The sequence below is a fragment of the Xiphophorus maculatus genome, chromosome 2, assembly GCF_002775205.1.
Source record: "Xiphophorus maculatus strain JP 163 A chromosome 2, X_maculatus-5.0-male, whole genome shotgun sequence".
NCBI lineage: Eukaryota > Metazoa > Chordata > Actinopteri > Cyprinodontiformes > Poeciliidae > Xiphophorus > Xiphophorus maculatus.
The window spans coordinates 29,844,475-29,866,566 of NC_036444.1; the positions used below are offsets into that span (position 1 = coordinate 29,844,475).

General features: G+C 41.7%; 1 protein-coding gene across 1 annotated transcript in view; it reads left to right on the top strand.

Moving 5' to 3' along the window:
• cftr (cystic fibrosis transmembrane conductance regulator) overlaps positions 1-22,092 on the top strand; it is an 83,039-nt gene that overhangs the window by 55,129 nt on the left and 5,818 nt on the right. Inside the window, exons 20-25 of the mRNA XM_023349894.1 lie at positions 5,575-5,802; positions 14,474-14,574; positions 15,751-15,981; positions 18,289-18,444; positions 18,810-18,899; positions 19,110-19,282. Coding sequence (XP_023205662.1) covers positions 5,575-5,802; positions 14,474-14,574; positions 15,751-15,981; positions 18,289-18,444; positions 18,810-18,899; positions 19,110-19,282 — 979 coding nt within the window. The remainder of the gene's footprint in view (positions 1-5,574; positions 5,803-14,473; positions 14,575-15,750; positions 15,982-18,288; positions 18,445-18,809; positions 18,900-19,109; positions 19,283-22,092) is intronic.

Genomic DNA, 22,092 nt, shown 5'->3' on the forward strand with positions numbered 1-22,092 from the left:
CAAGATGATCAATGCCTTCTTTATATTCCTGTAGGACAGCTCATACAACTGGTTTATGATCAATGTCCAGCTTAAATCATGGCTTGAAATCTGGGTTGAAATCAACAGAGGAACAAAGTAATTTCTTAAGATTCTCAGAAGGTTGTTGACATTTTTCAGACCAAGGACCAGTGAAAGAATCAGGGGAGATGACCCAAGTTCTTTCTTGTTCAAGGAGCCTAAAAGTCAAGAATGATATTTGCATCCATAGGACACACTTCCCCCGATCAATGTTTTGCCCAAGAAAATTGACTACATTTGAATTTTTTAAGATTAGGTTTCAGTGAGTGAAAAAAGTGCTTGAAAACCTCTTGCCAAGTATCAAGATAGGTAACTCAATCACTGGAGTACTCAAGGTCTTCTAGATATACCCTGCTGTTTGGCATTTCTCAAGACTGTTTACAAAAGATGTAGATGGAGAACCTGGGTCACGGACTACACCCAGGTACAAGGTATCAAGCTCGTTTTTAACAAAATACTCATTTCAAGTGAGTATTTTTTATGACCTTTGTTGGGCCAACATGATATGTACGCTGGTTAATAGGTGTGGGATTGGTGAAAACAATGTCTGGAGACTTCACATCTTGGTTGGGATCAAAGAGAAAGTGGAAGTCAAATATGAGTTTCAGAAAATCATCAGCCGTGTCCCCCTGACAGGTGAGACAAACAGTTGGGCACATTAGACAAAATCTCACTGTTGTTGCACCATGACTCTATTTTTGCATATGAGCAGATTTCTTGATTACTGCATGAAGTAGCAGAATCAAAAGGTGTGTTAGCTGCCAGGAAGACAGGCTCCTCACTTGTCTAAAGTGGATAATTTTCATTCTGACTAGAGTAGTAACATTTCATCATATTAGTATGACACACTCTAGTCTTGTACCAATGAGATTGAGGGGTCTCAACAACATAAACTAAAAAAATTCTGAAGAAATTTAAACAGGGCCTGCCAAAGTGTACCCGTCGATTGGAACCCAGTGTTCTGATGCTAAAAATTAGCATCAATGCTAATGTAAGCTACAATGTACTTAATCTCATGTGGAGAGTCACAAGCATGTTGAGTAACATGGACTTACTCCATTCGGTGTGTTAAAATTAGTGTATAAGCTACAATTAGCCAAAATGCTAAAATATTAGCATAAATGCTTCCAGTGACATGTGGGGCATCACTAGCATATTATCTTAGATTGACTTCCTCCATTCAGTGTGTTAAACATGGCTAATAAATAAAAAAATAGCTTAAAAGCTTATTTTAGGGAAAATAAGCTTTTGCACTGTTCCCCCACTAGTGCACTGCTAATGTTTGTGCTAATATTAATGCTCTGCCTTCTGATTTTTACTTTTGCAAACGTAAAAATCCGATGTTTACTTTGCTACGGAAAACGCACTCATCTCTTAGCAACAGATTAACCACAAATATTGTTATTCTTCAAACAAAATAAGATTTCTTCTGCTCTTTTGAAATGTTATTTATCTTACGTTACTTACTATTTAACAAGATTGTGCAGTTAGTGAATTTGGCAGAAAAGTGAAAATGTTTTTCTTTTTTTGTCATTGGTGGTAAATATGTCATAAAGCAGATATTCAACACAAAAGTAAAAATCTGATTTATGCAGGCTGTTACCAGAAAAAAAATGCTAATCTCTTAACACCAAATTAATTATTGTTTATAAAACATAAACTCTTGTGAAATACTACTTATCTTCTGCTACTTAACAAGAATTGTGCTGTTGGTGAATTTTGCAGAAAAGTGAAAATGTTTTCTATGTTTGTTTTTTTTGTCATTGGTGGTAAATATATTATTAAAAAAACATTCAACACAAAAGAAAAATTCAGATTTATGCTTTGTGGCAGTTCACCAGAAAAAAAAAAGCTCATCTCTTAACACCAAATGTCAGGATCTGTGTTTTTCTCTGTGTTTATTTTGAGTTTTTTGTGTCCCTGAGTCTCTGTGCTGTCCTGTCTCCCCTTGATCATTCCCAGGTGTGTCTCGTTTCTGTGATTACCCTCTGTGTATTTAATGCCACCTGTGTGTCTGTGTCCTGGTCGGGTCCTAGTCGTTTGTGCGTGCTGTCTCTGTCTTCATGTCCATTCGTATAGCTAGTGCTACCTGTGTTGAGCCCTGGTCTCCGCTCTGCAGTGCTGCCTGGTTTTGGACTTTGTGTTGGCTTTTTCTTCATTAAACCACCATTATTCATCTAACCCGGTTCCATCGCGTCTGCCTCACCACTCATCCACACCGCACCTCATGACACCAAATTAATAACAAGTAATATTATTGTTTATACAGCATAAGTTCTTTTGAAATACAGCTTATCTGCATAGACACAAAAAATTTACAGTTGGTAAATTTTGCAAAAGTAAAAATCTGATATCTGCTTCATGGCACTTGGTTACCAGAAAACATACTCATCTCTTAGCAACAAATTAACAACAAATATTGTTATTGTTCAAAAAACTGCTCTTTGGTGTTATTGGGTTTTTTTTTATCTTTAACTGGAGGGTCTGTGAGAACACAAAATTGAACAGGTAGTGACTCTTCAAAACTGATCCCTTCATCCCAATCCACGTGTTCCACATGGCCTTTGGGCCATGGCCATGATTTCACTACAGATTTCACTGTAGTAAAATCTGTTTGGTGAGCCTGACTTTCATCTTGATGTGATATACTCTATGGGCAATGCTCTTAGTCTCTGGGGAAAGGCCCTAAACCCAGATTTGATTTTAATTAGTCCTACTCCATCAAAGAAGACCCTTCAAGTTGTTCAGCTAAAACTGGAATCGCCGATATAGGAGCAGGAGGAATGATCAGATTTGGTTTGCCAGAAACTTGACAAACATGCCAGCTACAATGGTAATGTGCAAGATCAGATTTGAGTTCTTTCCAGAATAAGTGTTTGAAGATTGTTATAATTTTTTTTCTTGTGCCCAAGTGCCTGAACAGTGGGTAATCATGTGCTAAAACTAGCACATACAAGCAAAAATCTTTGCCACAACAACCCAATAAATTGCTCTATAGTCTTCCTCTGACTTATCAGTCAGCAACAGCAATATGACCTCAACAATATGCTGCTTTTTTGATCCTTTTGCTTCTTTATGGGTAAGAACATTTCCAGTATCCAATAATTAGGCTGTTTACGCTGATAGGTTTATGAAGGAGATTGGAATGAAGGAGATTGGAAAAAACAACAGTTTTTTAGGTTTGCCCTTAATGTCAAACCCGGATCTAGCAGTTTCCAGACAATGTTCTGTGGCAGTGAATGAGTCAGACAATTGACGACGGTACTGCTTTGATTAGGGTCCAAGCAGGGAAACTATCAGATGACAATTGTTTTGTTCAGACACAGAATTGTGTGGGTTTGTCCAGTCCTATGGCCCTGTCAACACCTTTCTGCTGGCTGTCATGCCCAGGAATAAAATCAACACTTTTATGGGCAAAGTAGTATTTCATCGACAAGAGAAGGCTGGATATTAAGACATTGTGCAAAAGCGCAGGCACTACAGTCACTACAGTCACTACTGCATACGCTTTCAATTGATTTGAAAAAGTGATAAATTTCTGACTTAGCCAAAAAAATGGTATCCCTTTATGCACTACACAGTTCATAGTGGATCTCTAAAAAAAAAATTTTATGTAAATGTTTGGGTTAGAAAGACCAAATTATATTGTAAAAAACTGTTAGAGACAAACTTATGTACATGAGACATCTAAGTAAGTTTTTGCTGTTGGATGCTCAAGGATGAGAAAACAGGTCACTGGACCACTGCAGATGCCACTGTGTTTGTTGGATGTCCCTGCTATGTGCTTGGTTCTGTCATGTTGTGCGTGCTTTAGTGGTGACGGCAAGGTCTTTCCAAAGAGCACTGGGGTCACAGAGATGAGCCGAGCTGGGATTTCCTCCAGCTATATCCTGGTGTTGTTTTTTCTCCTGCTTTATGCAACATATCAGACAAAAATGCAGTGGAAACATAAAGTATTAGTCAGCTTCAATGAACTACGTTCCTCGGTTTTTACCCATAGCTTAGGGATAGTGTAGTTTTTTCCTATTGTTTCCAATGGTGCTTTGGTGTCTGTCAAGATCTCCCCTGAAAAACAGACAGAGACAGAGAGAAGTTCCACACTGTGCAGAAATCAGGCTGCTGGGGCTTAGGGACATTCTGAATGAAGTCTGAGTTTCAGGAGCCTAAAGTGGATTAGAATCCAAACATCTGAACTACTACTTACTTCTACACAGATAATTAATAAATAACTATATTTTATTAATATTGCACAATCCATTACAGATGTTAAAGATGTACAGATGTACCAACAGGAATTTTGGAACCAATTTCAGATCTATAGTTTTTTTCCAAGCCTTGGGTTTGGGATATCAGTCAATTATTATGACCATATTGTTTTGGCTAATTCGCCCATCACGTTGGGATGTTGTCTCTTTAAGGACAATGATTCACCGCCTCTAGATAAGGGCATCCCATTGGATCATTTCTGCATGATGGTTATGTTTCAACTGGTCACCAGTTATCTAATCCTTACTGATGCAGTTAGTAATTTTTCATTTCTTAAGCAATTGTTTTGGGAGTCCTGATCTGTGGTCATGATAAAGATGTTAGTCTGTTTAAGAAGGGTCAAATTATGAATCAAGCCAAGAAAACAGTTGAGATTGCTAAAATAACTACAAGTGGGCTAGAAGCATCCAACGGAGCTGGAAGGAGAGTCAGAAAGCCTCACTTGTGTAGAAGAAATGTCTTTGGCAAAAAAAATTTAATCGATTGCAATTTGCTTTCTCTAAAACATTTGGTGAAATGAAAGGATTAAAAAAACAACACAACTCCTTATCTTCAGTCGTGAAATTAAGAGCACATTTACACTTGCAATGCAAAAGGAATTTAAGGGCTGAGGAGTAAAAAAAAATATGGAGGACCAAAAATTATAAATTTCTGCTTTTATTTTTAATCATGTCAGTCTTGGTCCTCCATAATAAAATGTTTACCCTACCTACCCATATAAGCAAACCACTAATCAGGGAGGCTAAATTAAAACAAATCATTAATTTGCTGAGCAGCATGAATATTGGACCCTAGAGAATTCATGTGGAGAGGCAGTGAGGAAGATATAAGAACAGGATTACAAATATTTAATTCCACCATCAAACATTCTTATTAGCAGCAGCAGTGTGAGTGTGTGAGAGCTGTTGCTATAAAACATTTTTCTAACATTTTAAATATTAGCATTGCACTGTTTAAGTATCTTTCTAAAAAAAAGGACTAAATTATTAGAGTTGAGCTATTAAATTATCCCTTATTTTTGTCATGGTCAACCAAAATCCAAATAACCGCATTGTCTTTATGTCTCTGTGCTGTCTCTGATTTCATTTTTAAATACTGCAGCCATTTCTGGTAAAGAGCCCGTTTCTTTTAGTATTTCTAATTAATTAAGTGTGCCTTTAAATGGAAAACCAACTCATCAGACTGAAAATGTTGTATCTGTATGATTCGTATTTATGCCTTTAAAAATATGTTTTCTCTTCCCTGCAGCTCGTAGTCCCATTTTCTCTCACCTCATCATTTCACTGAAGGGCTTATGGACAATTCGAGCTTTTGGACGTCAGACTTACTTCGAGACACTCTTCCACAAAGCTCTGAACACCCACACAGCCACCTGGTTCCACTACCTGTCCTCGCTGAGATGGTTCCTGTTCCGCTGTGATGTGATCTTTGTGTTGTTCTTCACCGTCGCTGCCTTCATCGCCGTAGGAACCAACCGTGAGTAATAGAAAGACTAAGTCCTTCAAGATTTTCAAGTGTAAATTAAGAATAAACTTCAAGAGTCTCATTTCACATACGATCTTACAGCTGGTTCTAGTGTCCTATATTGAAACCAACATTACTCCTAAATTTCTGTAAATTGTTACTTAGTAAAGCATCTCTGATATTTAATTCATAAGGGCAGGGGTCGGCAACCCGCGGCTCCAGAGCTGCATGCGGCTCTTTAGCGCTGTCCTAGTAGCTCTCTGGAGCTTTTTCAAAAATGTTTGAAAATGGAAAAAGATGGGGGTGGGAAATATATATTTTTGTTTTAATATGGTTTCTGTAGGAGGACAAACATGACAGTCATGCTTAACGTTTTCCAATGCTATAAAAATGTGTAGAATAAATATTAAATTTCAACATTTCTGTCAACGAATATTTGCGTCATAGCCTGTGACACGTTTCTCTCAGCTGGGCGGGGTGCGAGGCAGGTGGTTGCTGTAAACAAACATACGGGTGTGTGTTGGGCCATGGATAGCAAAGGGGAAAAGAGAAAAATAACTGAGAGATTCTACAATTCTTGGACCGAATCATTTGCATTCATTGCCAATGCAGAAGGATTACCTGAATGTTTCCTCTGTAGCGAGAAGTTGTCAAATAACAAAAAGAGTACTGTACTTTCTGGACTATAGAGCGCACCTTACTATAAACCTCACCTACAATTTTTTTCTTAAAATAACTCATAAGTCGCACCGGGCTATAAGCCGCATGGTTCAAAGCGTGGGGACAAAGTAGCGGCTTATAGTCTGAAAAATACGGTAATGTGGAAAGACATTTTCAAGGAAGACGCTACATTAGCTGCCGCGTCAAGATTAAAGTTGCATCTTACAAACCGTAATGTTATGCATATAACTACTGTTCCCTGAAGGAGAGGAACGAGGTACAACACATAGAGTATGGTATATCATGCCCCCGCGTGGCCTAACTGAAGACACCTTTAATCACGCCGTTAGGCAAATGACGTGTGATGACGGGTGGCAGGCCCCGCCTGCATATAAATACACCCCCATCACAGTCATTATTCAGTTCGATGGCCGCTCTTCACCGAGCCAAGCTGACTAGCGGGGCAAAAAAAGGTGTTGTACCTCGTTCCTCTCCTTCAGGGAACAGTAGTTATATGCATAACATTATGTTCCCTTTCAGTCGATTCACTCGGTACAACATATAGAGTATGGGACATGTATACACGCCCCGCGGAGCAGCCATCAAACCTATGACAAATGCACTGAGTTAGTTTGAAACCTCCAACCCAGCAGAAAGAACAGAATGAGCCACAGAAGGGGCTGTCACATCCAGACGATAAAACCGAACAAAAGTGTGCGGCGAAGACCAGCTGGCTGCAGCACAGATGTCACTCACAGGGACCCCTCTGAAAAGGGCCCAGGATGCTGGTACACCACTGGTTGAATGTGCTCTCACACCATGAGGTAAAGGGAGGACCTTGCTGTTGTAAGCCAGAGAAATAGCCTCCACCACCCAATGATAGAGTCTCTGTCTGGACAGAGCCTTGCCTCTAGCTGGATTGGCAAAACACACAAACAGCTGATCACACAGTTGCACATTCTGAGTACGATTGATGTAAAGACTCAGTGCACGTACTGGGCACAGAAAATGCAGCCTTCCTTGCTCTTCAGAAGCAAAAGGAGGGGGATAAAAACTAGAAAGCTCAATGGTCATTGTACTGTAATTCAAAGGAATCAACTTAGGGAGATATGCAGCATTTGGTCTTAAGGTGACCTTTAAACCATCAGCTGAAAACTGAACACAAGAGGGGTGCACCGAAAGTGCATGCAGGTCCCCAACTCGTTTTGTAGTTGCCAAAGCAAGAAGCAGAGCTGTCTTATATGATAGAAATTTCAAATCAACCAACTCAAGGGGCTCAAATGGAGTGCTACAAAGAGCATCCAAGACCACAGTGAGATTCCAGGAAGGAACACTAGATTTTATCCCTGGTCTCAGTCTACCTTTCAAGAAACGCACAGCCAGGGTTTGAGCACCTGGTGTTCCTCCATCAAGGCCAACATGACAAGCAGAGATGGAAGCCAAGTAAACTTTAATTGTGGAGAAAGACAGACCTTTATCCACTAGCTCCTGTAAGAACGTCAAAACATTCACAATGGAGCACTGGAAGGGGGAAATGCTTTTGCTGTGACACCACTGTTCAAAAACACACCATTTATAGGCATATAAACCCCCTAGTGGAAGCTGCTCTGGAGCTCTGAATGGTTGCAACCACATCTAAAGGAAGGCCTCTAGCTAACAAGCTGGACCTCTCAGCAGGTAGGCATGCAGCATCCACAATTCTGGGTGTGGATGAAATACTTCCCCCCCTGCCTGGAAGAGGAGATCCCAGCGGGTGGGGAGTTTCCAAGGCTTCTCTACCAGCAAGCTGATTATTTCTGCATACTATGACTTTGCTGGCCAGCAAGGGGCTACCAGAATCAAGGACAGGCCCCATCCGCGTACTCTCTCCAGCACTGGCAGAATCATTTCCACTGGGGGAAATGCATACAGAAGCACATTGGGCCATGGGTGAGCCCGGGCATCCACTCCCAGTGGAGCGCTGTGATCCGTTATGGAAAAGAATAGGGGACAGTGGGTGTTGGCTTTGGTGGCAAAGAGATCCACTGAAGCTTTGCTGAACCGTTGCCAAATCTGTACAACCACGGATGGATGCAGTCTCCACTCCCTCACCAGTGGGCTTCCCCTGGACAGCAGATCCGCCCCCAAATTCAGGTGCCCTGCAATATGAGTTTCTTTGACGGACAGAAAATGAACGCTGCACCACTGCAACAGTTTGTGAGACAATTTCAGCAAGGGTAGTGAATGAGTGCCCCCTTGTCTGTTTATGTACTACACCACAGTGGAGTTGTCTGTCCTTATCAGAACATGCTGGTTCATCAGAGCCCTGCAAAAATGCCTCAGAGCTAGCAGGACCACTTGCAACTCCAGGTAGTTTATGTGGAGCTTGGATTGGGTTAATGTCCAGACCCCCCTCACCGCTACGCCATCGCATATTGCTCTCCACCCCTTCAGAGAGGCATCTGTGGACAACACTTTGCGAAAGGACACCCTGCCGATTGGAGACCCACAGTACAGTAGACTGGGCTCTCTCCATGGGCGAAGGGCTGACATGCAAGAGGCAGTTATAGTCAGCCTTCTGTGCAGGTGACATGCACAGCTGGTGAGAGCGTGTCCAGCGCTGCATCGGATGCATTTTCAATAGTCCGAGTGGCACCACTGCGATCATGGAGGCCATCATTCCCATCAGCTGTAAGACAGTCTGGAAGCGCAATTTGCACCCCAACTGAAACTGAGCTAGGCACCGATGAAACTTGGTCACACAATGCTCTGAGAGACGAGCTCGAGCTGACAGGGAGCATATTTCCAGCCCCAGGAATGACAACTGTTGACTCGGGTTCAGTGAACTTTTCTGAAAGCTTACCGAGAAACCCAGGGCTTGAATGTGGGACAGCACCTGCGGCAGCTGTTCTGCCACCTGCTCTCTCGAACTGGCTATTAAAGCCCAGTCGTCCAGATAAGCTAGAATGCGAATTCCCTTTTCTCTGAGAGGGGTTAGCGCTGTCTTCACAATTTTCGTAAATGTGCGAGGGGCGAGCAACAGACCGAAGGGTAAGACCAGGTACTCGTACGCTATTCCCTCGAAAGTAAACCTCAGAAAACGCATGTGTTCTGGGTGTATTGCTACGTGAAAGTAAACATCCGTCAGATCGACTGTTGCAAACCAATCACCTGGGCCGACAGCGTTCAAAAGTTGTCTCAGCGTCAACATTTTGAATTTGTACTTGCGAAGGTGCTTGTTTAACACTCTTAAATCCAGGATGGGACGTAGCCCACCTCCCTTCTTCAGAACAACAAAATATCGGCTGTACCAACCTCTGTTTGCTTCCGAAGTGGGAACCACATGCACTGCTCCTTTTGCCAACAACGTGTTTATTTCGTCTCTCAGAACTTTCGCTGCTTCGGTCCCCACAGTTGTGTTTATAACTGATTGGAACCGGGGCGGTCTTATCCGGAACTGCAACCAGTAACCCGTAGCAACGGTCCTTTCTAACCATGGGGAAAGTGCGCATGCGCGCCAAAGAGGTACGTGTGCAGGCAGACAGCTGACCTGACACACTGTTGGTAAGGAGGTGCTGCCCTCTGCTGAAACGGAGAGGGGCAGCTCCGTTTGACAGTTGCGCACGTTGTGGCACACAGTGTTTTGATTTAGATTTTTTGGCAAAGGAATTGCACTGTTTATTGAAACATGTGGAACAGTTACACAAACAGTCCGAACATTTTCTCTTGTTTCTTGAGAAACATTTAGCCCACTCAAACCCGGGGCTGAAAGTGCAAACCGTATGTGCGTTGGACTGTTGTGCTTGGGAGACTGTGTTAGGAAAACGCAGTGCCTCTTGGGGCTGGAACCCTGAACAGAACAAACAAGATGCCTTTTGCGCATTAACGAATTGAGTGGCGGCAATCGGGTCTCCCTGCTTCTGATGCCTCTCTTTTGTCACGCCGTCTCACATCGTTAGGATGACTGAGGCTTCTTCTTTCGAGACGTCAGATCTCGTTGAAAACCCGGAGGAGGGCCTTTGCTCCAAGCCGACTGGCAGGGAGTATGCTTTTTTGACGGCTGTGAAATTGTAGTGTTGAGAGCTGCGGGTGGTACTGCTCTCTTAGGAGGTGCCGGTGTCATCACCGGCTTGCGTGCACTCATGGTGGGTCTGGACCTAGCGTCACGTCTGGGAATGATGCAACGAAGAGCTTCAGTTTGCTTTTTCTTAAGCTCGAACTTCACTTGAATTGCATCAAGGGACTGTCCAAAAAGCCCATCCGTTGACACCGGCTCATCCAGGTATATGGCCCTGTTCCTATCGGGAACGTCAGAAAGCATTAGCCATAGGTGTCTCTGAGCAACCACTGTGGAAGCCATCCCCCTCCCTAGTGAGAGCGCCGCACAGCGGGATGTTCGAAGAATATAATCAGCAGTGATTCTGATCTCATTTAAGAGGGGAATCAGATGGCTTTCAGGAGGCCTCTTAGCTCCTAGCTCGGACAAGCACATAGCTTGATAAGTTTGAAGCATGGTGGCCGAGCTCAGGGAGCGAGCAGTGGTTGCTTGAGCGCGATAGGTCTTCTCCATCTGGGATGCGGAAAACCTGCATTGTTTTGAAGGCAGGGTGGCAGAGCCGCCCACACCATGGTTGTATGATGGTGCCAGGTAAGCTTCCAAGGACGCCTCTATCTGTGGTAAATTAACCAGACCCGCTTTGTCGGCACCCTCCAGGTCCATGTACTGCCTGTAGCCAGGCAGTGTAACACGCGTGGACAACGGTTTGTTCCAGGACGACGTCAGCTCCGAGACAAAATCTGGGAACATGGGCAGGCAGTTTTTAACCGCAGCCGGCTCTGTCGGAAGGTAGAATCCAGTGAACTGGGACACCAGGAGGTGGGCCACTCGACGTCTAACCTATCAGCTGCACGACGGCAAAGGGAAAGGAACGATGTGTCGTCCTGACCCACCTGAGATGTGGCGGCAGCAGATGGACACTGGCCCACGGAAAAGTCGTCGTCATCATCTTCCGAAAGACTGTGACTTTCCACGCCGATGTCTAGCACATCATTGTCACCCTGAGCCTCGTGGTGATAGTGAGATGGCGCTGCGTCCTGTGCCATTTCGGCTAACCTGTCCACATACTCCATATGGTCTGCCCAGCTGGAAGCGGGGGCTACCCAGCTGGAAGTGGAAGCTTTGGCCCCTTCGTCCTCGTCAGATTCGGACGAAACCGGATTCCTAGACTTGGACAGCAAGGGGTCTTGTTGTGACACGGTAGCCTCTCCCAGCACTTTCTGCACAAACTTGACCCGCCGTTCAAGCGTGGAGCGCCGAAGCTGGCTATAAAAAGCACATGCGGTCGGCTCCAACAACGCCCTTCTGGTGTGGACAATTCCAAGGCAGACAGGACATGCTTCGTGCTGGTCTCTTTCGTGAAGCGTGAAACCACACTCCTGAGGACAGGGGCGAATGGAAGACTTCTGCTTCGCCATTTTTTGCTTCGTGCTCATCCCGAACCACGAAACCAAAAAGATAAAAATAGACAAATGGGAAATGCAACTAGTGGTCAGCGGGCAGACACGCTATCTAGCAGGCAGCAGTAGCTAACACCAACAGGAGCGGTTAAGCTAGTTTTGGAAAAGAAAACAAGAGTGATGCTACCTAGCAGCAGCTAGAAAGCACGGGTTGGAAATTAGGTGTTCTCAGCGAGGTGAAGAGCGTAAGAACTGAATAATGACTGTGATGGGGGTGTATTTATATGCAGGTGGGGCCTGCCACCCGTCATCACACGTCATTTGCCTACCGGCGTGATTAAAGGTGTCTTCAGTAAAGCCACGCGGGGGCGTGATATCCCATATTCTATGTGTTGTACCGAGTGAATCGACTGAAAGGGAACCGATGTTGAGAAGCTGTCCAGTGATGTCCATAAACAGAAGTTACATTAAACACGTAAGAACACAATCCTGCCATGGGCAAATATATTTAGTAACAAAGTTGTTGTTTTTATAAATTGATTAATGATTTTTGTCAGTATATATTTAGAATGACACTTAGCGATATTGTGTTTTGTTGCTCAATTCCAAGGATGGCTGCATGTCAAAAGAGAAGAGGATGCTGCTATGTCTTACCATTGCACTGACTTGCTTGGCATTTGCACAGAAATCAAACTTAAACTTTATTAATTTAATTTTATATACTTTACCTTTTCAAAAGGCTGCTATCTTATTTATAACTGCAGGTTGCGTTTTATTGCGTTTGTTGCCCAGATAAGGGGCACGTTATGTACGTTCCGTTTAGTTGTTTTTTTCGGTTACACACTTTACGGTGATTATTTACAAAGAGCGATCGTCGTTATACAAACTGCATTTTGGAGCAGATTTTCCGAGTTCCAAAAGGAAAAAAATGACCCTTTCCCTGTCGATCTTCATAATAAAAATGACATCAAAAATCAGATTTCTTTATTGCATTTCTTTAATTTTATCAATGCAACGAAACACAATACTGTATTGTACAATATTGTAACGGAAGGTAAACTTAAAGCACCATTGTACAACAGAGTCACGTGGTGCATCATTCCATCCAGGATGCACAGCAGGGAAAATAAACATTTAATCATGAATGCTAATTATATACACACTTAGTCATTTTGATAATAGGCTAATATAGCTAATATAAACACTTGTTTATATTAACAGCTTGTTTTGCCTTCATTATAAACCTTATATAAGACTTTTAATTTTTTGCGGCTCCAGACAGATTTGCTTTTTTGATCCAAAATGGCTCTTTCAACTTGTTGGGTTGCCGACCCCTGCATAAGGGAATACAAAGATAAATTCAGCACCAGTTTAAAGCAACTAAAAAGTATTTAATTCAGATTTCAATCCAGCTACACACAATTGGGAATAGTGTAATTGCATCCGCTTCTGTATAGTTTAATTCAGTCTGATAATGATTGAATTGCATCAAATGTGCTCAATTTCATGCTGCAGTACCCAGTTGTGTTGTCAACAAACTGCATCAATCTCCTTTGATTCAGTCCACCACCCTCGGTACTCAATTGCAGTCAGATGGTTCCAAATTGATGACATCTGGTTGAACTCCATGAGAGAGTTGCAAACTATTGTTGGTCACATGTCACCATGAATCTACAAAATAAATACTAGGGCTAGTTTGCAATGACTGAGAAGTAATGCTAAGTGTTTCACTCCTTTGACATTTTGCACTTTTGGCCTTTTCATACCTGACTTTACTAGGTACAAACAGAAGCTGTCTGACACTGGAAGTTTCATACCAATCATGCATTAGCCAATGTAGCATCCCTGCTATACTAGCTGATATAGCAGAGATGGAAATATAGCATCTCTGTTATATCAACTAATATAGCATTTTGCTATATTAGCTGATGTCTGATGTAGCATCAGAGCTATGACTCGGCTTTGATAAATAGAGAAAGTAATATATTGGCTAATATAGCATCTTGTTAGGTACACTAGCTAACATAGAAGACATGTAGAGTAACAACTCTCCTTTGATATTTGAACTGAAGCAGTTTTCTGTGTTAGTCTAATGCAAAAAAAAAGTTCTTGGATTCTGACTGAATCATACCAGTTATTTTGGTTCAAATTTGCGATTGTAACATCGTGTTAAACCTCATTTCCTTCAGTAGTGTAGATTGGGTTTGTTATATGGTACATCTACATCCAGTCCTAACAAGAGACTTTAATGGGCTGAGCGTAACAAATAAAAATATAGGATCTGAACAGAACAGTTTGTCAGATGAAAACTGCTGGAATGCAAAAGGGAGCACATGTTTGATTAAATGAAAGGGAAACACAAACACACAATAAAAAACATGCTGCTGCGTCACTGCTTGTGTTTATGTTAAGTGCAGGTTTAAGGCTAATTTCACAGCTCATTAGCTTCCAATGGAGCCAGTGGGAGTGCTGCAATACATGAGTTCAGCTCTGACATCAGAGAGGTGAGCTTTTATTGGACGGTGCTGATGACATTGTGCGCGTGTGTGTGCGTGTGTCTGTGTGTGAATTTGCATGCACTTTACAGAGGACAGACCTGGAGAGATTGGCATTATTGTGGCTCTGGCCATGCTCATCCTGGGTACTTTCCAATGGGCTATCATCACCAGTATCAATGTGGACGGCCTGGTAAGCAGTTTTATCTATCAAGACAGAACAAGAAGCCATCCAGTCTGAGGAACATACAACACAAGTCCATGTAACACTGGATGCTACTGGAACATTGTTTGTGTTCAGAAACATTTATCTGATTACGGTTTTAATCAACTTATTCCTTCAACACTTCAAGGTCAAATGTGTGAGAAGATTTAGTTAAACATACTTAAGTTTTATTTTATTTTTGATCCAACAACACTATAAAAACCTAGTGGTGGAACTCTATTGCAATTTGGTGCAAAGTGCTACTATACCGATTCAGCTTTCCAGTGTTTCAGGAAGCTCTGATCATTCAAGGAACTTCTGTAGAAATGTGGACTGTGGGGTGTTAGCTTTAGCATTAGGGATGTCCGCTGCAACATGTTTAGCATTGAGATGCTATTTTAGGCTTAGATACCTTCACTGCTAGGCTAACTCCTTTTAACATAACTTCAACACACTGACAGTCTTGTCCAGCATCCCATCAGATCGGTTTTTGAAGCAGAAATGAGCCTCCTGTTGACCAAGAAAAGCAGCTTCAGTGTCCGTGACTGTTGTTAGTGGTTGGTGCTTGTGCATCAGAATTACACGCATACTGAAAGATGTGAATACAAAGGTTCCGGTTGGAGAATTTTGTATGTAAAAAAAAGTGGAATTATAATTATTGGTTTTGCCACCCAGCAACTTTCACGAAACCTTTGTGATAACTGGAGCTCTTTTTACATCACTGTAAAGGATTTTTGACCAACTCCTCTTTGTGGCTGAGTTGTTTTAATTTGGAAACATTGGAAAGATTTTGTACATAAATGGACTGTTTAAGGCAATCTCAATCAGATTGGAGTCAAAACTTTGATTAGGACTTCCTAAAAACTTGATGTTCCTTTCAGAGGTGGACTTAATGGAGCTCTTTGGACCAATGTCCTGTTGAACTGAGGTTCTCTGGAGTTATTTTGGTAATCATAGCAATGAATGTAATGGAGTAAAAAAATATCTACAAAAATATCTGGTTTGTTAACATGGGTGACTTTAATCATTTAAAAACAACTCAAATGTCAAAATGTGCATTTCTGCTACTACTACTACTATTATTATTACTATTATAAATAATAGTAGTAGTTGTAGAAGTAAAATCAAACAAAATGTTTTACTCCTGTCTTTCTCTCTTCCCAGATGCGTTCAGTGGATCGAGTGTTCAAATTCATCGACTTGGCATCAGAAGAGAACTTCCAAGGAAAACCTGGAGGAAAAGGAGGTTCTGATCTTGTCATCAACAACCCAAGCGCGTACAGCTACTGGCCTAACCGCGGCCAGCTGAATGTCCAGGGTCTCACCGTCAAATACACAGAAGCTGGGCGGGCCGTGCTCAACGACATCTCCTTCACTGTGGAGGGGGGTCAGAGTGTAAGTCCTGAGTGGTGACTGGAAGTCCAGATGTCCAAGGAACACCTTTACATTTTAATCAGTCAATCAATCAATAAGGTTTATTTGTGTAACACATTTCAGCAACAAGGTGGTTCAAAGTGCTTTACATCATAAAAACACAAAACTACAAAGTGATAAAAGTCATCATACAGTCACCAACTAAGAAAACCAGTAAACATTACATTTTGATTAATGTCATCACCACAATCATCGTTACACATTATATATGTTGGTCAGTTATATATTTGTTATGGTTCAGGAACAACTCTGAACAGGTGGGGTATAGTCTAAATTTAAAGAAACTCAGTGTTTTGAATGTTTTGCATCCGAAACACTGGAAGTTATTAAGTGATATTAGTTTTCTAGTTGCTGCTTTGGAGACCTGAACTTTCCCCAAAACGAGGATCGCTTCGTTCTATAGGGCTTTGAAAGTTGGCACACATAACAAACTCAGAGTTGGGCAAAAAAACTTTTCTAAGAAGCATGCCCTAAACCTAACATGAAGTCAAGGATTTTGGTTCAAGGTCTTCATTTTGATGTTTTACACATGTTAGATTTACTCTGAAGTAACAGCTTTAGAACTGGAGAAATAAGGTTTCATGAAAGGGTGTGGATGTAACTCATCCTCAAACTTTAATTTGTTGCCATGGAACATGAAGCTGGTCTTCCAGTCTTGAGCACCTCTGAACCTCCTGTGTGTCGTCACATTCAACACATCCGCCTGGTAAACATCTGACAATGCTCAAGCTGAACCCTCTGATGACGGAAAGTTGAGTGTTTTACTTGTTTTTTCAATTTTGACCCTGGCAATTAGCATCTATGTTATTATGGAGTGGATTATTTTGGATTGTAGTCTTCACCAAAACTTTGCCACTAAACTAGACGTTGGTGAAATTCTCACATTAACATTTTTGCCCAACTTCATGTTGCTGCATAGCAGATCTTAACTGAATATGACTTAATCTCCACCAACATGGTGACCCTGCAGTAAGCACAGTATGGCGGTGGTGACACAGATCAGAATCCCGGCAAGAAACGAGGGACAGTCATATGGAAGCACATTTCTGTCTTTAATGGAAAAGCAAGACCTTAACCGAAAGTTGTAATTATGAGTTTTAAAATAATAACTACGAGAATAAAATTACTTATTTTTTCCAAATGCATTCATTTGACCTATTGGATCTATTGCACCGTCTGCAAAGGTGGCGTCTGAGTAGGTAGAGAAGGACTTTAGAGATGATTTTACAATAAAAAAACCAACTTAATTTGCATAACAATTCACCTGGATTTAAGGAGAATAAATACACTATTGAATAAATTCTATGTAAAACTGACAATTACAACTCCTTGTTGGGCTTTTATTTTCTCTTTCATGGCAGAAATGGGCTTCCATATATTTAAGACTGCAGCTTTTACTTTGTACTAAAACTTTATTATTTTTATTCTCTTTTGACTCTACAAAGCATCTGTAGAGGGTGTAGAGCACAGCTGAGTCAGTTCAGCAGGAGTCCTGACCGGTCCGACTGTTTCTGATGGATTAGCTGATTGTCACAAGGAGAAAAGTTCAGCTTGGTTGCATTTGTCTTTAAAGAGAATCCAGTTTACACAGTATTGAACTCTAGGCATTCGTCAGTATTAAAGTGGTCCTAACTTTGCTTTTAGAACCTATGGGGACAGAAGACATCCATTCAGTCTATTTTCCCTCAGCATGTTTTTTAAACACTTTTTTCTGTTGGTTAGAATAATAATTATATCAACTCTTTTAGATCAGTACAAGTTATTGATTCTCAATTCTAATTTCAAATGAAAAAATAAGATTTTTTTTCCTTTCCACCTTAATGCTACTGCATCTTGCCAAGCAAGATGTTGACTTGTGTAGAAATAGATGATAAAAAAAATATTATTAGAATTAAAATAGGTGAACTGGTAGTGTCTAGAGATAAGTTGAAAGGTTCGTTCCAGTTCTTCTCTTTGAATGTAAATCATTTATTAGCAAAGAAAAAATAGAGGGTCTGTACTTTGGCCCCATTGGTTCATAAATTATGTTCTTCTGGGAATAATTCGAATAATCAAGAGCTACTCAGAATCAAGCCTGGTGAGCATTAGCCCTTCAGTTTAACCCTGATGCCCTTTGACAGGATGTGGAGGAAAACAAACTTTGTTTCTGCTCCCGTGTAATATGTCGCGAGGTAGAACTTTTTAGCCCAATGTGTAAAAAAACAGTTTCTGAACAGAATTCTTTTAATGTGATGAAACGAATACTAATTTCCTCTGTTCTGTGTGCAGGTGGGTCTGCTGGGTCGGACCGGTTCTGGGAAGAGTACCCTGCTGTCCGCTCTGCTGCGCCTCACCTACACTGAAGGGGAAATGTACATCGACGGAGTTCCTTCCAGCTCCATGCCCGTGCAAACATGGAGGAAGGCCTTTGGAGTGTTGCCACAGGTACACATGTTCAAATTCAGACAGATAAGCTTAGGCTGCTGGTAACTGAGGTAAATGAATGTTTAAAAAAGACAAAAATTATATTAAAAATGGAAAAAAAAAAATATATTTTTTAAATTTGACTTTGCTTCATTTGTCTTGTTTTATTTTGGTAAGTTTCAAATGCAGTTTTTATGCATGTGTTATACACTTAAGTTTTGAATGAATGGATGGAAATATTTTTGACCTTTCAAAAAATAAGTCTGAGATTCAGGCTTTAACATCGTTAATGAAAGGCGGGGTAAATGGTAGTGGTGTGGGGCGGGGTGACATCATGTTGTAAGTCAATTTATTTCCATTTTGTTTCTCTTACTTTGATCTAAAAGAAAGTCTTTATTCTGACTGGAACCTTCCGGATGAACCTGGACCCGTACGGCCGTTACAGTGACGATGAGCTGTGGCGGGTGGCTGAGGAGGTGAGGCTGTTTCCAATCTGTTATGTTATTATATTTATTTAGTTATCGTTATAAAATAGCATTTTATAGTGAAACATCTGTTAAATGCCAGATGTTAAAAATACAAAGAACGCAAGAGGGATATAAAGTGTTTGTATTGTAGAAGTCAGCCATGTTCCACCAGCAGCCTCCTCCCTGTGCAGTAAAGTAAGCTGTGTGTGATTCCTGCAGGTTGGGTTGAAGTCGGTCATCGAACAGTTCCCCGATAAGCTGGACTTTGAGCTGAAGGACGGCGGCAGCGTTCTGAGCAACGGCCACAAACAGCTGGTGTGTCTGGCCCGATCCATCCTCAGCAAGGCCCGCATCCTGCTGCTGGACGAGCCGTCCTCCTACCTGGACCCCATGTCAGTACCAGCACCAGTCACCAACACTCTGTGGGCTGCTTTTATCGTAGTTATAACAATTATGATTAATCAATTTTACACTGAGTTGTTTATTTTTAAAAAAGTCCAAATTTAGTGTGCTTTTAAATTCTCTGTTATGAATTATGAGTTTTCCTACAGATATAAAGACTGGTTGAGGTATTTTATTTGTTGCAGTATTTTGTTTATGTCTCACAAGCTGCAGCACAAACTGGACTCAGTGTGGATGATCTAAACATATCCAGTCATGCTGCAGTTCAAAGTTAATTGTTTCAGTTCTAACAAATATTTGATTCATCTGAACTAATAGAAGCTAAGCTGCTTCTAAGCTAACATCACCGAGGCTAAACCTGATGCTGACATTTAGGAGTGTGTGACTGGTATGTTTTGCCACATCTGGGTCAGGCACATTCAGAGTTGGGTAGTAACTAGTTACATTTACTCAGTTATGTTTACTTACTTGAATAACTGTTTTGGAAAAAATGTACTTTAGGAGTAATTTTACTACGCTGTACTTTTAACTTTTACTTGAGTAATTTTATTATGAAGTATTTCTACTCTTACTTGAGTAAAATTTCTGGACTCTCTACTCACTGAATGAAAACAAACATGCTTAACCAAAAACTCACCAGACTCAGAAACACCTGAGGTTTTGGTTAAAGTTTCAGAAGTTTTATATTGAAAGAAACTGATTTGGAAAAAAATATATTTTGCCTGATTTTGTTATTTTTTGTTATTTGTCATTTTTGTCCTTAAAATGTCAACATTTCCACTTAAGTTTATATTTTGGTCCATCTGTAAATATTAAATGATTGATAATTTTATCAGTTATTCTGTACTTTTTACCAAATACTTTTTTACTTGAGTAATTTTTTGAACAGCTACTTTTTACTTTTACTTGAGTGTTGACGTAGTGCTACTGCTACTTGAGTACAATTTTTGGTTAATCTCCTCTGGTCACATTAAATGTATGATTATTCAAGACAAACTTCAAAATATGGCCAGACAAACTGCTGAGGTGATGGTTAATAACGGCCACTTTTTATCCATCTTTTTGGCTTTTATTATTTTCCTAAGGATTTGAAGCAAAATGTTTGACCAAACTTACATTTAGGGAGACACTGCTCAAAAAAATAAAGGGAACACTCAAATAACACATCCTAGATCTGAATGAAAGAAATATTCTCATTGAATACTTTGTTCTGTACAAAGTTGAATGTGCTGACAACAAAATCACACAAAAATTATCAATGGAAATCAAATGTATTAACCAATGGAGGCCTGGATTTGGAGCCACACACAAAATTAAAGTGAAATAACACTACACGCTGATCCAACTTTAATGTAATGTCCTTAAAACAAGTCAAAATGAGGCTCAGTATTGTGTGTGGCCTCCACGTGCCTGTATGACCTCCCTACAACACCTGGGCATGCTCCTGATGAAGTGGCGGATGGTCTCCTGAGGGATCTCCTCCCAGACCTGGACTAAAGCATCCGCCAACTCCTGGACAGTCTGTGGTGCAACGTGACGTTGGTGGATGGAGCGAGACATGATGTCCCAGATGTGCTCAATGGGATTCAGGTCTGGGGAACGGGCTGGTCAGTCCATAGCTTCAAAGCCTTCATCCTGCAGGAACTGCTGACACACTCCAGCCACATGAGGTCTAGCATTGTCCTGCATTAGGAGGAACCCAGGGCCAACCGCACCAGCATATGGTCTCACAAGGGGTCTGAGGATCTCATCTCGGTACCTAATGGCAGTCAGGCTACCTCTGGTGAGCACATGGAGGGCTGTGCGGCCCTCCAAAGAAATGCCACCCCACACCATTACTGACCCACCGCCAAACCGGTCATGCTGAAGGATGTTGCAGGCAGCAGACCGCTCTCCACGGCGTCTCCAGACTCTGTCACGTCTGTCACATGTGCTCAGTGTGAACCTGCTTTCATCTGTGAAGAGCACAAGGCGCCAGTGGCGAATTTGCCAATCCTGGTGTTCTCTGGCAAATGCCAAGCATCCTGCACGGTGTTGGGCTGTGAGCACAACCCCCATCTGTGGACGTCGGGCCCTCATACCATCCTCATGGAGTCGGTTTCTAACCGTTTGTGCAGACACATGCACATTTGTGGCCTGCTGGAGGTCATTTTGCAGGGCTCTGGCAGTGCTCCTCCTGTTCCTTCTTGCACAAAGGCAGAGGTAGCGGTCCTGCTGCTGGGTTGTTGCCCTCCTACGGCCTCCTCCACGTCTCCTGGTGTACTGGCCTGTCTCCTGGTAGCGCCTCCAGCCTCTGGACACTACGCTGACAGACACAGCAAACCTTCTTGCCACAGCTCGCATTGATGTGCCATCCTGGATGAGCTGCACTACCTGAGCCACTTGTGTGGGTTGTGGAGTCCGTCTCATGCTACCATGAGTGTGAAAGCACCACCAACATTCAAAACTGACCAAAACATCAGCCAGACAGCATAGGTACTGAGAAGTGGTCTGTGGTCCCAACTGCAGAACCACTCCTTTATTGAGTGTGTCTTGCTATTTGCCAATAATTTCCACCTGTTGTCTATTCCATTTGCACAACAGCAGGTGAAATTGATTGTCAATCAGTGTTGCTTCCTAAGTGGACAGTTTGATTTCACAGAGGTTTGATTTACTTGGAGTTATATTGTGTTGTTTAAGTGTTCCCTTTATTTTTTTGAGCAGTGTATTTTGCAGCCAATTTTCCTTTTTTTCCCTAAAACTTCAACAGCCAATTCTTATTTCTCCAGCTGTAATTAACAAGTTCAAAAATCTGCCTTCC